Below are 14,585 nucleotides of genomic sequence, written 5' to 3'. Positions count from 1 at the left end.
GCACTAGGAACTTCAAGTTTGGCATTTACATTTTGTCTGATTTTTGGAAGGACCAGGGGAGAGTAAAAATCTTAAAAGCAGCAGAAAACTTTCCTTAAGCCTAAAATGCTTTTCATTGCACTGATCAAAAGCAATCATCTTTCAGTCCAACATCAGCAAGTTTACTTTTCTTTTACTTTAAAAGGTACATGAAAACAAAAAAAAAGGGTTAAGATTCCTAGAAAATTCAACTAAGGGCACCTTCCAAACCCGCGACCTCTACCAACTAGAAGGATAAGGACAGCAAATGCATGGGAACACCACCACCTGCAAGTTCCCCTCCAAGTCACACACCATCCTGACTTGGAACTATATCTCCGTTCCTTCACTGTCGCTGGGTCAAAATCCTGGAACTCCCTTCCTAACAGCACTGTGGGTGTACCTACCCCACATGGACTGCAGCGGTTCAAGAAGGCAGTTTACCACTACCTTCTCAAGGTCAATTAGGGATGGACAATAAATGCTAGCCTGGCCAGTGACGCCCTCATCACATGAATGCATAAAAAAAAGCAAAGTAATAGATGTAGAGAAACAAGTCACTGTTAACAGAAGAAAAATCAAACAGGTAAGTTCATTAAATGACAAATTGAGCTAAAATATTAAATATGGGTATGGCAGAAAAATGACTTTATCCATTAAATAATCAAATAGATTCTTCTCATCAGTTTTCACAACAAAAGGCTATAGACACAATCCAGACATGGTAAATGAGGCTCAGTGACCCATAGAGTCACAGAGTTATACAGCACACAAATAGGCCCTTCGGCCCACCGTGTCCGTGCGGGCCATCAAGCCTATCTATTCTAATCCCATTTTCCAGCACTTGGCCTGTAACCAATGAATTAAAGGAGGATATATTTTCCACAATTCCATAAATCCTGGAGAAATATCTGAGGGTTGGAAGATGGCAAATGTAGTTCCCATATTCAAAACAGGAGAACAGCTTGAATCTAATAATCATAGGCCAGTTAGCCTAACATCCACAGAGCAAAAATGCTTGACTGTCTTCTACAATACTCCATAAATTAATATTTGAAGAGCACAGTTATCAAAAGCAATAGATCATATCTGACAAACCTGCTGGAATTCCTTCAGAAAATAATTAAAGAATTGGACAAGAATAGTATAGTAAATCTAGTTTATCTGGATTTTCGGACAAAGAAATTTAAGACTCAGAATAATTGATAAATTGCTTCGACAGATTCAGACTAAAGGGTGGGAAGTACTCTGTCGCAGCAGTAGGTAACCAGTGTTGTTACAAAAGAATCTGTACTGGGACCACCGCCCCACACCCCCCTCCTACAACGGCCCAGACTTTGCAGTTAAAAATAACGGCTATCAGTACTCACCATTCCTAAAGAGTAAATTGGATAGAACTTCCAACAACTGTACATGCGCAGTTAAATTCGGAAATCAGGAAGTGACCATCCGAGTTGCCCTGCTCCTCCAGAAGCTTCGCTTGACTCAGTATTCAAACACTTGGAACAGCTTGAGATGCAGTACTTATATGATAGATACCCACTAAATACGCTAGAAAAAAATTAGGTCTTATCCATTCCAGTGTAAGTGAATTTTTAACGACGTGATGAGTCTTGACTGCTGCCAAACAACCTCTCCGACACTGAAAATTAACTTGTACAAGGGTGAGGTCTCATTCATTCAGATTTTAAAAATTAAAAAAACATGCTTTTTACATTTTCTGTCCCTTTTATTTCTTTCAATCCCATCTTTCCTTCCCTCTAATATTTCGCTTTATGTATATGATTTGGCATTGAATTAACTATTCTAATTGGTCCTTCTTGGTTTAGACCTGCATGTCTCAGTAAGGATTCTTCAATCTGATCTGGTTAAGGAGGTACAGTTTCTTGCCCTGTTGAGACAAAAGTTCCAAATCCCCTGTAGAGGGTGTCACGTCCCAATCACCATAAGTTCTAGTTCTAAAACATTTAGAAATATCTGTGAGAAAATGCAAGTGTAATGGTGCCATTCATTCACGGCTGACCAAAAAATCTGGGCCAACACTTTGAATGATATGGAGCAGAATTAGGGAAAACTATACTTGTTTGAAACTACAATTGCAATTTAGTTATGATAATATGGAAAGTTGGTGGGTTTTTTTTGCAAAGAAAAAAGATTGCTTTTGAATCTGTGCCACATTTGAATGGTGGCATCTGGAGATGGGCGCAAGCTGGATGCAAGACTTATATTTTAAATATATCAGCAGAACTCCCTTGGTATGGGTCACTGTGAGTCAAAGAATAAACTGTTTTATAACAATAACGATTTGTACCACGTGCTCAGTTTTTGCCTCTTTTTACGCTATATTATTTCAGCTCTAATAGGTCACCTTCATGGGTCAATTCTAATCTCACACTTCCAAGTGTCTCTTCTTGCCTTGAGATCCGGGTAACTTTTCAGTAATGTGCCCCAATGTACGGCAAACTCTGTTTGGTAATTGTTTAAAAAAAGTGACATACCTCTTTAAACCTCCATAAGTTCTCACTTTGAAAGCATTAAGGCATTGCATCAAAATATTTTTTTAGCTTACGATATCAAGCATATTTATTAAACAATTAAAAAGAAAATAATCTACCAGTGAATAGTTACAGTGGAAAGCCTTGAGTAGACAAAGTAACAAAACTCACAATGTAATTGGTCTTTTACTTAAATCATCTCTGACTATGGGAGTTACTAGGCTCTCTTTTCCTGTCAAGTTTCCATTCAATAAACTTCTTGTAACAGAGATTGCTTAAGTAGTGACTGGATTTACAGGGGCAGCTAATTAAAATTATGCATAAATATATTATTTTTGATGCACCATGTAACGAGCAAGGTATTAGGACCACTGATTTAAAGTGACTAGATATGTCAATGTTGTTTACAACTCTTTCTTTTCCTGTACAACTGGTATTATTCTTAACTTCATAAAAAAGATGTTATAGACACACTTGTAAATCCATTTAATTCATATTCTTGCTAAGCAACATTCCGTCTAATTTTTTTTGGCGTGTGGGTGATTTATTTAAGTGCACAACTGTTTTAAATTTTTTGCGTGGCCACGCACACATAATAACTTAAAGGGGTAGACTTGTGTGCAGACTATACGAGGACTTGCAAGTTCCTGCGCAGTTACAGGAAATATTGTTGCTTGGTGCTTTTGAGCTGCAAGCTGAAATTGACAGGCACATTCCAATCTGTAAAGCTACTTAACCAATACATGGAAAATAAAAAAGGATTGGGATACACTTCCAAGAGGCAATAATTAAAATAGACACAGGAACAAACGGGCTTAATGGATGAGCAAATATTAGTGCTGGGGAACAGTGGCGCAGTGGTTAGCACCTAAGCCTCACAGCTCCAGCGACCTGGGTTCAATTCTGGGTACTGCCTGTGTGGAGTTTGCAAGTTCTCCCTGTGTCTGCGTGGGTTTTCTCCGGGTGCTCCGGTTTCCTCCCACAGCCAAAAGACTTGCAGGTTGATAGGTAAATTGGCCATTATAAATTGCCCCTAGTATAGGTAGGCGGTAGGGGAATATAGGAACAGGTGAGGATGTGGTAGGAATATGGGATTAGTATAAATGGGTGGTTAATAGTCGGCACAGATTCGGTGGGCCGAAGGGCCTGTTTCAGTGCTGTATCTCTAAATCTAAAAAAAAAATCTAAAACAAAACTGCAGCAAACAGTTAGGAAGGCGAATGGTAAGTTGGCCTTCATTGCAAGAGGATTTCAGTACGGGGCAAGGATGTCTTACTGCAGTTATACAGGGCCTTGGTGAGACCACATCTGGAGTATTGTGTGCAGTTTTGGTCTCTTTATCTGAGGAAGGATGTTCTTGCCATGGAGGGAGTGTAAAGAAGATTTACTAGACTGATTCCTGGGATGGCAGGATTGACATATGAGGAGAGATTGGGTCGACCAGGCCTATATTCACTCGAGTTTAGAAGAATGAGAGGGGATCTCATGGAAACCTATAAAATTCTAACAGGACTAGACAGGCTAGATGCAGGGAGGATGTTCCCAATTGCTAGGGAGTCCAGAACCAGGGGTCACAGTCTCAGGATATGGGGTATGCCATTTAGAACCGAGATGAGGAGAAATTTCTTCATTCAGAGGGTGTGAACCTGTGGAATTCTCTACTGCAGAAGGCAGTGGAGGCCAAGTCATTAAATATATTCAAGAAGGAGATAGATATATTTCTTAATGCCAAAGGGATCAAGGGATATGGGGAGAAATCGAGAACAGGGTAATGAATTAGAAGATCAGCCATGATCTTTTTTGAATGATGGAGCAGGCCCATTCCTCCTCCTATTTTCTATGTACAAAATTATTTTATCTTTTGGCAAAGCTGCATGATATTTTCTCTATGAAAGAAGCTCACCCAATTCTATGAGAAACTTCATAGGGTGAATCAAGCAGCTGACCTTTAATATTAGGTTGCAAACCTGAATTCCTGAATAAAAAGATTGTGAAATATAGCCCACAACATTCCCGAGGTACAAACTCCCTCTCCAACCCCATTCACCACCTTCTATACAGCTCGTAAAAAAAAAAAGCATGCAGAACATATTGAAAATTTAGAGGCCGTCTGCAACATCTCTCTATCTTCCCTTGCACAGCAGGAAACATGACAGAGAAATAAACAAGACTGTTCCATGCTAGCCGCTGGCCAAAGCTTGTAAGTACACTCCAAGCAGCTTTTCATTATTCGTCTGTGACAGGTCCAGCATTACACCTCAAAGTTCAGATTAACACTGGAAATTTTCTTACAGGAGCAGCATCAAAGACAAAGGTTACAAGCAAGCCTAACTGGTAGCTGTGCACACATTTAAAACTGGAAAGTCCGTAGAAGATTTTTACTTGGGACTTTCAATGACAAAGCTTAAGATTCTTAAGGCCATTACGAAGCTTATCTTTGAAAATTCCTTCAACTTGTCTGGAACAATTCTTTTGAAACAACAGCTATCATATATTGCATCCATCTACCAATAACACAGTTCTCTGGACTTCAAAAATTATAAAATGAAAAATTATGCCAGAAGCACTTCTCCACAGACAGAGGAAATAACGTAAAAGTAAAGGCAATTTCTATTTTGTGCTGAAAGCAATTAATTAAATCCAGTCTTTCTGAACCTTAGTTTAATTTTGTGCCAGAGCTCTGATTGATTGAGGACCACCTTGGTTAATTGTATCAGTACCTATCACCATGACAAACGGGCCCATACCTTTGCTCGTTTCATATTGTTCATAACGTTGCCCAGATCCTCTACATCAATGACGGAAGCAGCTTCAGTATTATCTTCCACTCCAGATTCTTCTTCACTTGTTGTCTCAAACAGTTCTTCCTGGAGAGAAGTATAAGAATCAAAAAGTAAGAATAAGACACATCAGAATCAACCAAAGTTAACTGTGGATCATACATACATACATACAATCAATAGTGACTGACCTACATCCACAAGCCTCACCTCACCTACAGCAACTTTCAATAAAATCCCATTTCAGACATTCCAGTTTACCAAATGATAATATTTCCAATTTGAACACAAAAACTCACAGTAACCATGCAATTTGCTTTAAAAGTCACAGATGAATGTTTACACGTAGAAACTATTGGTATTTTTTTTTTATTATTATTCTTTCACAGGATGTGGGCATCACTGGCTAGGCCAGCATTTATTGCCCACCTCTAATTGCCCTTAAAAAGATGTTGGTGAGTCACCTTCTTAAACTGCTGCAGTCCATGGTGAATAAGTACACCCACAGTGCTGTTAGGAAGGGAGTTCCAGGATTTTGACCCAGCGACAGTGAAGGAACGGAGATATGGTTTCAAGTCAGGATGGCGTGTGGCTTGGAGGGGAACTTGCAGGTGGTGGTGTTCCCATGCACCTGCTGCTCTTGTCCTTCTAGGTGGTAGAGGTCATGGGTTTAGAAGATGCTGTCGAAGGAGTTGCTGCAATGCATCTTGTAGATGGTACACATTGCTGCCACTGTGCATCAGTGGTGGAGGGAAGGGAATGTTGCTGGTGGTGGATGGGGTGCCAATCAAGCAGGCTGATTTGTCCTGGATGTTGAGCTTCTTGAGCGTTGTTGGAGCTGCACTCATCCAGGCAGGTGTAGAGTATTCCATCACACTCCTGACTTGTGCCTTGTAGATGGTGGACAAGCTTTGGGGAGTCAGGAGGTGAGTTACTCGCTGCAGAATTCCCAGCCTCTGACCTGCTCGTGTTGCCATGTGGAGGAGGTAATAAATCAGGGTAAACAAATAATTCACAAAGGTAGATATAAATCAAGGCACTCAATAGACAGAGAAAGTATCCAATGGAGGGGCCTGACTAAACATCACACACAACAAAGTCAAGTGTATTAGCATCTTCATGATATGTAGATACCATATTCGCTATCCCACATGGCAGAAGACTCTCAAATAAAAACAAAGTGCTGGAAAAACTCAGCAGGTCTGGCAGCATCTGTGGAGGGAGAAGCAGAGTTAACATTTCAGGTCAGTGACCCTTCTTCAGAACTGGTAGATTTAAGAAATGTAAAAGATTTTAAGCAAGTAAAGCAGGAGCGGGGCAAGAGATAACAAAAGAGAAGGTATTGATAGGTCAAGGTCACAGGATAACTGACCAGAAGGTCATGGAGCAAAGGCAAACAATATGTTAATGGTGTGTTGAACGACAAAGCATTAGTACAGATAGGGTGTTAATGGACTAAAAACTGAACAGCCACAAGCACAAACATGAAAAAAAGGGGAAAAAAAGTGGTTAGGCACAGTAGAAACAAACTGAACAAACTAAAATAAAATAAACACAAAAAATAAAAGAAACAAGAAAAAATAACTAAAGATAAAAGTAAAATTGGGGGCCCATCATGCTCTGAAATTATTGAACTCAATGTTCAGTCCAGCAGGTGTAGCATGCCTAATCGGTAAATGAGATGCTGCACCTCGAGCTTGCGTGGATATTCACTGGAACACTACAGCAATCCCAAGAATGGGATTTCTTCCTATCTTGACTCTATCTTTCCTCCCCTGGACCAGTCTCTTCCCACCAATATCTGTGATTCTTCTGACACCCTACGTCATTTTGACAATTTCCAGTTTCCTGGCCCCAACCATCTCCTCTTCACTATGGCCGTCCCATCTCTCTACACCTCCATCCCCCACCAGAACGGTCTGAAAGCTCTCCGCTTCTTCCTTGAGCAGAGGCCCAACCCGTCCCCATCCACCGCCACCCTCCTCTGCCTGGCTGAACTTGTTCTCACATTGAACAACTTCTCCTTCAACTCCACTCACATCCTTCAAGTAAAAGGTGTTGCTATGGGTACCCGCATGGGCCCTAGTTATGCCTGTCTTTTTGTGGGATATGTCGAATATTCCTTGTTCCAATCCTACTCAGGCCCCCTCCCTGAACTCTTTTTCCGGTACATTAATGACTGTATCCTGCTTCCTGCTCCCACCCCGAACTGGAAAACTTTATTAACTTTGTTTCAAATTTCCACCCTTCTCTTACCTTTACATGGTCCATCTCCGACACTTCCCTTCCCTTCCTCGACTTCTCTGTCTCCATCTCTGGGGATACGCTATCTACTAATATTCATTATAAGCCCACCGACTCCCACAGCTACCTAGACTACACTTCTTCACACCCTGCCTCCTGTAAGGACTCCATTCCATTCTCCCAGTTTCTCCGTCTCCGACGCATCTGCTCTGATGATGCTACCTTCCATGACAGCGCTTCTGAAATGCCTTCCTTTTTTCTCATCCAAGGATTCCCCCCACTGTGGTTGACAGGGCCCTCAACCATGTCCGGCTCATTTCCTGCACCTCTACCCTCACCCCTTCCCCTCCCTCCAAGAACTGCGACAGGGTTCCCCTTGTCCTCACTCTCCACCCCATCAGCCTCCGTATCCAAAGGAGCATCCTCCGCCATTTCCGCCACCTCCAGCTTGATGCCACTACCAAAGGCATCTTCCCCTCCCTCCCCCGTCAGCATTCTGAAGGGATCGTTCAGTCCGCGACACCCTGGTCCACTCCTCTATTACCCCCACCATCTCGTCCCCTTCCCACAGCACCTTCTCCTGCAAGCGCATGAGATGTAATACCTGCCCATTTACCTCCTCTCTCCTCACTATCCAAGGCCCCAAACACTCCTTTCAGGTGAAGCAGCGATTTACTTGTACTTCTTTCAATGTAGTATAGTGTATTCGCTGCTCACAATGTGGTCTCCTCTACATTGGGGAGACCAAACGGAGACTGGGTGACCGCTTTGTGGAACACCTCTGCTCAGTCCAAAAGCATGACCCCGAGCTTCTGGTTGCTGGCCATTTCAACACCCCCCCTCTGCTCTCATGCTCACACCTCTGTCCTGGGATTACTGCAGTGTTCCAGTGAACATCAATGCAAGCTCGAGGAACAGCACCTCATTTACCGATTAGGCACGCTACAGCCTGCCAGACTAAACATTGAATTCAATAATTTCAGAGCAGAAGGGCCCCCCATTTTACTTTTATCTTTAGTTATTTTTTTTTTGTGTTTAATTTATTTTAGTTTGTTCAGTTTGTTTCTACTGTGCCTACCCACTGTTTTTTTCTCTTTTTTTTCATGTTTGTGCTTGTGGCTGTTCAGTTTTCAGTCCATTAAGATCATAAGAACTAGGAGCAGGAGTAGGCCGTCCAGCCCCTCGAGCCTGCTCCGCCATTCAATAAGATCATGGCTGATCTTTTCGTGGACTCAGATCCACTTACCCGCGCTCTCACCGTATCCCTTAATTCCTTTATTGTTCAAAAAGATATCTACCTTAGCTTTAAAAACGTTTACTGAAGAAGCGTCAACTACTTCACTGGGCAAGTAATTCCATAGATTAACAACCCTCTGGGTGAAGAAGTTCCTTCTTAATTCAGTCCTAAATCTGCTCCCTCTAATCTTGAGGCTATGCCCTCTTGTCCTAGCTTCACCTGCCAGTGGAAACATCCTCTCTACTTGTATCTTATCTATTCCCTTCATAATTTTATATGTTTCTATAAGATCCCCCCTCATTTTTCTGAATTCCAATGAATATAATCCCAATCTACTCAGTCTCTCCTCATAAGCCAACCCCCTCAACTCCGGAATCAACCTAGTGAACCTCCTCTGCACCCTCTCCAGTGCCAGTCTATCCTTTCTCAAGTAAGGAGACCAAAACTGCACACAGTACTCCAGGTGCGGCCTCACCAGTACCTTATACAGCTGCAACATGACCTCTCTGCTTTTAAACTCCATCCCTTTAGCAATGAAGGACAAAATTCCATTTGCCTTCCTAATTACTTGCTGTACCTGCAGACCAACCTTCTGCAATTCATGCACAAGGACACCCAGGTCCCTCTGCATAGCAGCACGCTGCAACTTTTTACCATTCAAGTAATAATCCTTTTTACTGTTACTCCTACCGAAATGAATGACTTCACATTTATTAACATTGTATTCCATCTGCCAGACCTTTGCCCACTCACTCAATGTATCTATGTTCCTCTGCAAAGTTTCACAGTCATCTGCACACTTTGCTCTGCCACTCATCTTAGTGTCATCTGCAAACTTTGACAACCTACACGTGATCCCCAACTCCAAATCATCTATATAAATTGTAAATAATTGCGGTCCCAACACCGATCCCTGAGGCACACCACTAGTGACTGATTGCCAACCAGAATAGCACTCATTTAAAGGTCAACAGAAAGCCACAAAAAGAGCTATAAAGAAAAGTAAGATAGAACATGAGAAAAAACTAGCACAGAATATAAAGACAGATAGCAAAAGTTTCTATAAATATATAAAACGAAAAAGAGTGGCTAAAGTAAACGTTGGTCCTTTAGAGGATGAGAAGGGGAATTTAGTTATGGGATATGATGAAATGGCCAAGGCATTGAACAGGTATTTTGTATCGGTCTTCTCTCTGCTTCCTGTTAGTCAACCAATCCTCTATCCATGCTAATACTTTACCCCTAACGCCATGCATCCTTATCTTATGCAGCAGCCTCTTGTGCGGCACCTTGTCGAAGGCCTTTTGGAAATCTAGGTACACCACATCCACTGGGTCCCCATTGTCCACCTTGCTCGTAATGTCATCATAGAATTCCAAAAGATTTGTCAAGCATGACCTGCCCTTCATGAACCCATGCTGCGTCTGCCCAACGGGACAATTTCTATCGAGATGCCCTGCTATTTCATCCTTGATAATAGACTCAAGCATCTTCCCCACTACAGAGGTTAAGCTAACCGGTCTATAATTCCCCATCTTTTGTCTACCTCCCTTTTTAAACAGTGGCGTCACATCTGCTGTTTTCCAATCTGCTGGGACTACCCCAGAGTCCAGTGAATTTTGGAAAATTACCGCCAGTGCACCTGCTATTTCTCCCGCCATCTCTTTTAGTACCCTGGGATACATTCCATCAGGGCCAGGAGACTTATCAATCCTTAGCTCCATTAGCTTGCCCAACACTACCTCTTCCGTAATAATGATTGTTTCCAGGTCCTCACCTACGTTCGTCTCTTTGTCAATTACTGGCATGTTATTAATGTCCTCCACTGTGAAGACCGATACAAAATACCTGTTCAATGCCTCGGCCATTTCATCATATAACATAACTAAATTCCCCTTCTCATCCTCTAAAGGACCAACGTTTACTTTAGCCACTCTTTTTCGTTTTATATATTTATAGAAACTTTTGCTATCTGTCTTTATATTCTGTGCTAGTTTTTTCTCATGTTCTATCTTACTTTTCTTTATAGCTCTTTTTGTGGCTTTCTGTTGACCTTTAAAGTTTTCCCAATCTTTTAGTTTCATGCTGTTTTTGGCCACTTTGTATGCCTTCTCTTTCAATTTGATAGCCTCCCTTATTTCCTTAGACACCCATGGCAGATTACCCCTTTTCTTCCAGTCCTTCCTTTTCACTGGAATATACTTTTGCTGAGCACTTTGAAAAATTGCTTTGAAAGTCCTCCACTGCTCGTCAACTGTCCCACCATAAAATCTTTGTTTCCAGTCTACTTTAGCCAAGTCCTCACTCATTCTATTGTAGTCCCCCTTGTTCAAGCGCAGGACCCTGGTATTGGATTTTATCTTCACACTCTCCATCTGTATTCTAAATTCAACCATACTGTGATCACTCCTTCCAAGAGGATCCCTAACTATGAGGTCATTAATTATTCCTGTCTCGTTACACAGGACGAGATCTAGGATAGCTTACTCCCTCGTCGGTTGCATTACATACTGTTCAAGAAAACTATCACGGATACACTCAACGAACTCCTCCTCAAGGCTACCCTGACTGAGCAGGTTCGACCAATCTACATGTAGATTAAAATCCCCCACGATAATTGCCGTACCATTTTTAACCTGCTGCTTACCTTTTTATTTACCATCATACTCCCTGTCGTTTTCCCTTTCCCTTCCCCCCGAGTCACTAGTTTAAAGTCCTAGAGACCACCCTATTTATCCGTTTCGCTAGAACACTGGTTCCAGATCGGTTCAGGTGGAGACCGTCCCATCGGTACAGATCCCCCCAGTTCCAAAACTGATGCCAATGCCCCATGAAATAGAACCCTTCTTTCCCACACCACTCCCTTAGCCACGTGTTTACTTCCCTAATATTCTTATCCCTAAGCCAATTTGCACGTGGCTCGGGCAGTAATGCGATTATGACCCTCGAGGACCTGTTCCTTAATTTCGTTCCTAGCGCTTTATAATCCCCAAACAGGTCCTCCATCCTAGCCTTGCCTATGTTGTTAGTCCCAACGTGGACCACAACAACTGGATCCTCCCCCTCCCGCTCCAATATCCTTTCAAACCGGTCAGAGATGTCCTGCACCCTGGCACCAGGCAGGCAACACACCATGCAGGACTCCCGATCCAGCTTGCAAAGGATACTATCTATCCCCCTAATTATAGAATCCCCTATAACTACCACTCGTCTTTTTGCTCCCCCCTCTTGAATGGCCTGCTGCACCATGGTGCCATGGTCAGTTGGCTCATCTTCCCCGCAGCCCTTTTCCTCATCCACACAGGGAGCAAGTATCTCGTACCTGTTGGATAAGGTCAACGGCTGAGGCTCCTCTACTCCTGAACTCAGGATCCCCCTACCTGCCTCACTTGCAATCACACCCTGTTGTCCCTGATCACTAACTGAATTTGAATTACTTAATCTACCAGGTGTGACTGCCTCCTGAAACAAAACGTCCAGGTAACTCTCCCCCTCCCGGATGTGCCGCAGTGTTTGGAGCTCAGATTCCAGATCATCAACTCTGAGCCGGAGCTCTTCCAGCAACCAACACTTGCTGCAGATGTGGTCCCTGCCGTTCACAATGGGGACAGCCAGCTCCCACATCATACAGCTACAGCATATCACCTGCCCAGCCATCTCTACTTAGTTAATTACTTTATTACTTTATATAAATTTATGAGTTAAATACTTTCTGATACTTCTCTGCTATGGTCTTTTTCAAATAACCAATTAATAGATAAATCAAAAAAAAGTAAATTATTAACCAATCACACGATACAGAAGAAATAAAAAAGCTTACTTTATCAACACACCAGAGTTAACACCCTATCTGTACTAATGCTTTGTCTTTCAGCAGACCATTAACATATTGTTTGCCTTTGCTCCATGACCTTCTGGTCAGCTATTCGGTGACCTTGTCCTATCAATACCTCTTTTGTTATCTCTTGCCCCACCCCCGCTTTACTTGCTTAAAATCTTTTACATTTCTTATATCTGCCAATTCTGAAGAAGGGTCACTGACCTGTAACATTAACTCTGCTTCTCTCTCCACAGATGCTGCCTGACCTGCTGAGTTTTTTCAGCACTTTCTGTTTTTATTTCAGATTTCCAGCATCCACAGTATTTTGCTTTTATTTTTGAGGACTCTCAATCTGTGTGGTGAACTGGGTTGGAAACAAAACTGGAAGAGAAGCCTCTCTTTTTGTCTCCAATCCTATTCAAATAATTTTCAACAGAACATGTTCAAATTCACTGGCTCAGATTGTCCTGTCAAAATAAGGGTAAGGTAATGGCGCTCACCATTACTTAAGAGCAAACAGTACAGCAATTTCAGGCAAGGGGCAGATTCCCAAACTTGCTGTTTAAGTTGTGCTACTCTGCCATTAATTTCACAATAACAGCATGTCACTAGCTGGTTCCCCACTAAAACGCATTGAATGGTGTGAAGTTACTCTATTTGCATAGTAGATACAAAGTAAATTTGTCATAGAAAGTTGTCTTGTCCATTTCAGTCCAAATACTCTTTTGACAATGTGATAACTGGCACTGAAAACTATTACCAGCATGGATTCCTATTCCTTCAAGTATTAATTGTTGTTGGAGATTTTTAAAATGTCAAATTTAAAATTGAAACATTTCTCTTTTTACTTTTCCTTTTTGCTTCCTTCTTATCCCAACCTTTCCTTCCCTCACTTTATTTCTTTCCATACCTAATTTGACATTGAATTCACCCACTCTAATTTACACTTCCTTGTGCAGAACTTGCACTGTTAATTTCACAATACTTCAACTTGATTGGTTAAGCAGATACACAGTTGCTTGCCCTGTTTCCCTTGCTGCGGCATGATCAGCTCACACTATCAGCAACTTATCACGCAAAAAAATTAACTAATGGCAGACAAGTTTAGACATCCTTCCACAACAAAATTTGGCCCACTGATTGCATGCCTCTCAGTTTAAAAAAAACTTCTCTCCATACTGCTGATCGCGGTCCCATTATACATAATGAAAGTATCTCACCAAAATGCATGATTTGTGCACTCAATTTAAAAAAAAATTTGAACAATATAGATGATTCCCAAGATGTTGGCAGCACCGGATTAAGAAATCACCCCTATTGTTTCTTGCGCTTTGTCTGATACTAAACATTTCACCTGAAGCAGTCGTCTGCATGAAATAAATCCAAAGCAGGTACAATAGAGAACAGTGCACACAGCTAGCGAGCTGCAATGCAACATATTCACCACATGAGTAGTTCAGATTTTTCATGCTAGGTATGCACTGATACAACAAACAAAAGAGTGAACCTTAATTCAGCTAAGCGAAAATTGATAACACACTATATAAATGCAAGTGTTATCATGTTATGCCACATTGTGCTCCATACAATTAACTAAATATTTAAAAAGCACTGACTGCTGTAATAACCTGAATTTATTACACCTGAGAAATGCTGGGGTTTATGAAGTGCTCATGTTTAAATTTGCTTTAAATAACTTTTCGCTCCCAAAAAGTTGCCACTTGAGGTGGAAATTGAAATGAATAATTTAAAAAAAAATCACTCTCAGGATGTTGGTGATGCAGCTTAAGCCTCATTTGTATTAACCTACCAAAGGGGAAACTGAAAATGCTCATGGTATGGACCAGTGCGGTAGCAAGAGGCCACAAAAGAAAGAAATGCAACAATAATTGCCAACAGCAAGGCAGTGCCAAATCACTAATAGTCTAGAAGCCCTGGACACCAAACTCTCAGCAAGGATGGAGGTTATGGGCGAGCAGGAGTTCGTGAAC

General features: G+C 41.7%; 1 protein-coding gene across 2 annotated transcripts in view; it reads right to left on the bottom strand.

Annotated features, from left to right (window-relative positions):
* tyw1 (tRNA-yW synthesizing protein 1 homolog (S. cerevisiae)) overlaps positions 1-14,585 on the bottom strand; it is a 160,324-nt gene that overhangs the window by 133,584 nt on the left and 12,155 nt on the right. For both annotated transcript variants that reach the window (XM_068010279.1, XM_068010280.1), the window contains one exon: positions 5,261-5,380. In XM_068010279.1, coding sequence (XP_067866380.1) covers positions 5,261-5,380 — 120 coding nt within the window. The remainder of the gene's footprint in view (positions 1-5,260; positions 5,381-14,585) is intronic.

The sequence above is a fragment of the Heterodontus francisci genome, chromosome 30, assembly GCF_036365525.1.
Source record: "Heterodontus francisci isolate sHetFra1 chromosome 30, sHetFra1.hap1, whole genome shotgun sequence".
NCBI classification, from domain to species: Eukaryota; Metazoa; Chordata; class Chondrichthyes; order Heterodontiformes; family Heterodontidae; genus Heterodontus; species Heterodontus francisci.
This window is presented reverse-complemented; position numbering and strand designations above follow the sequence as displayed.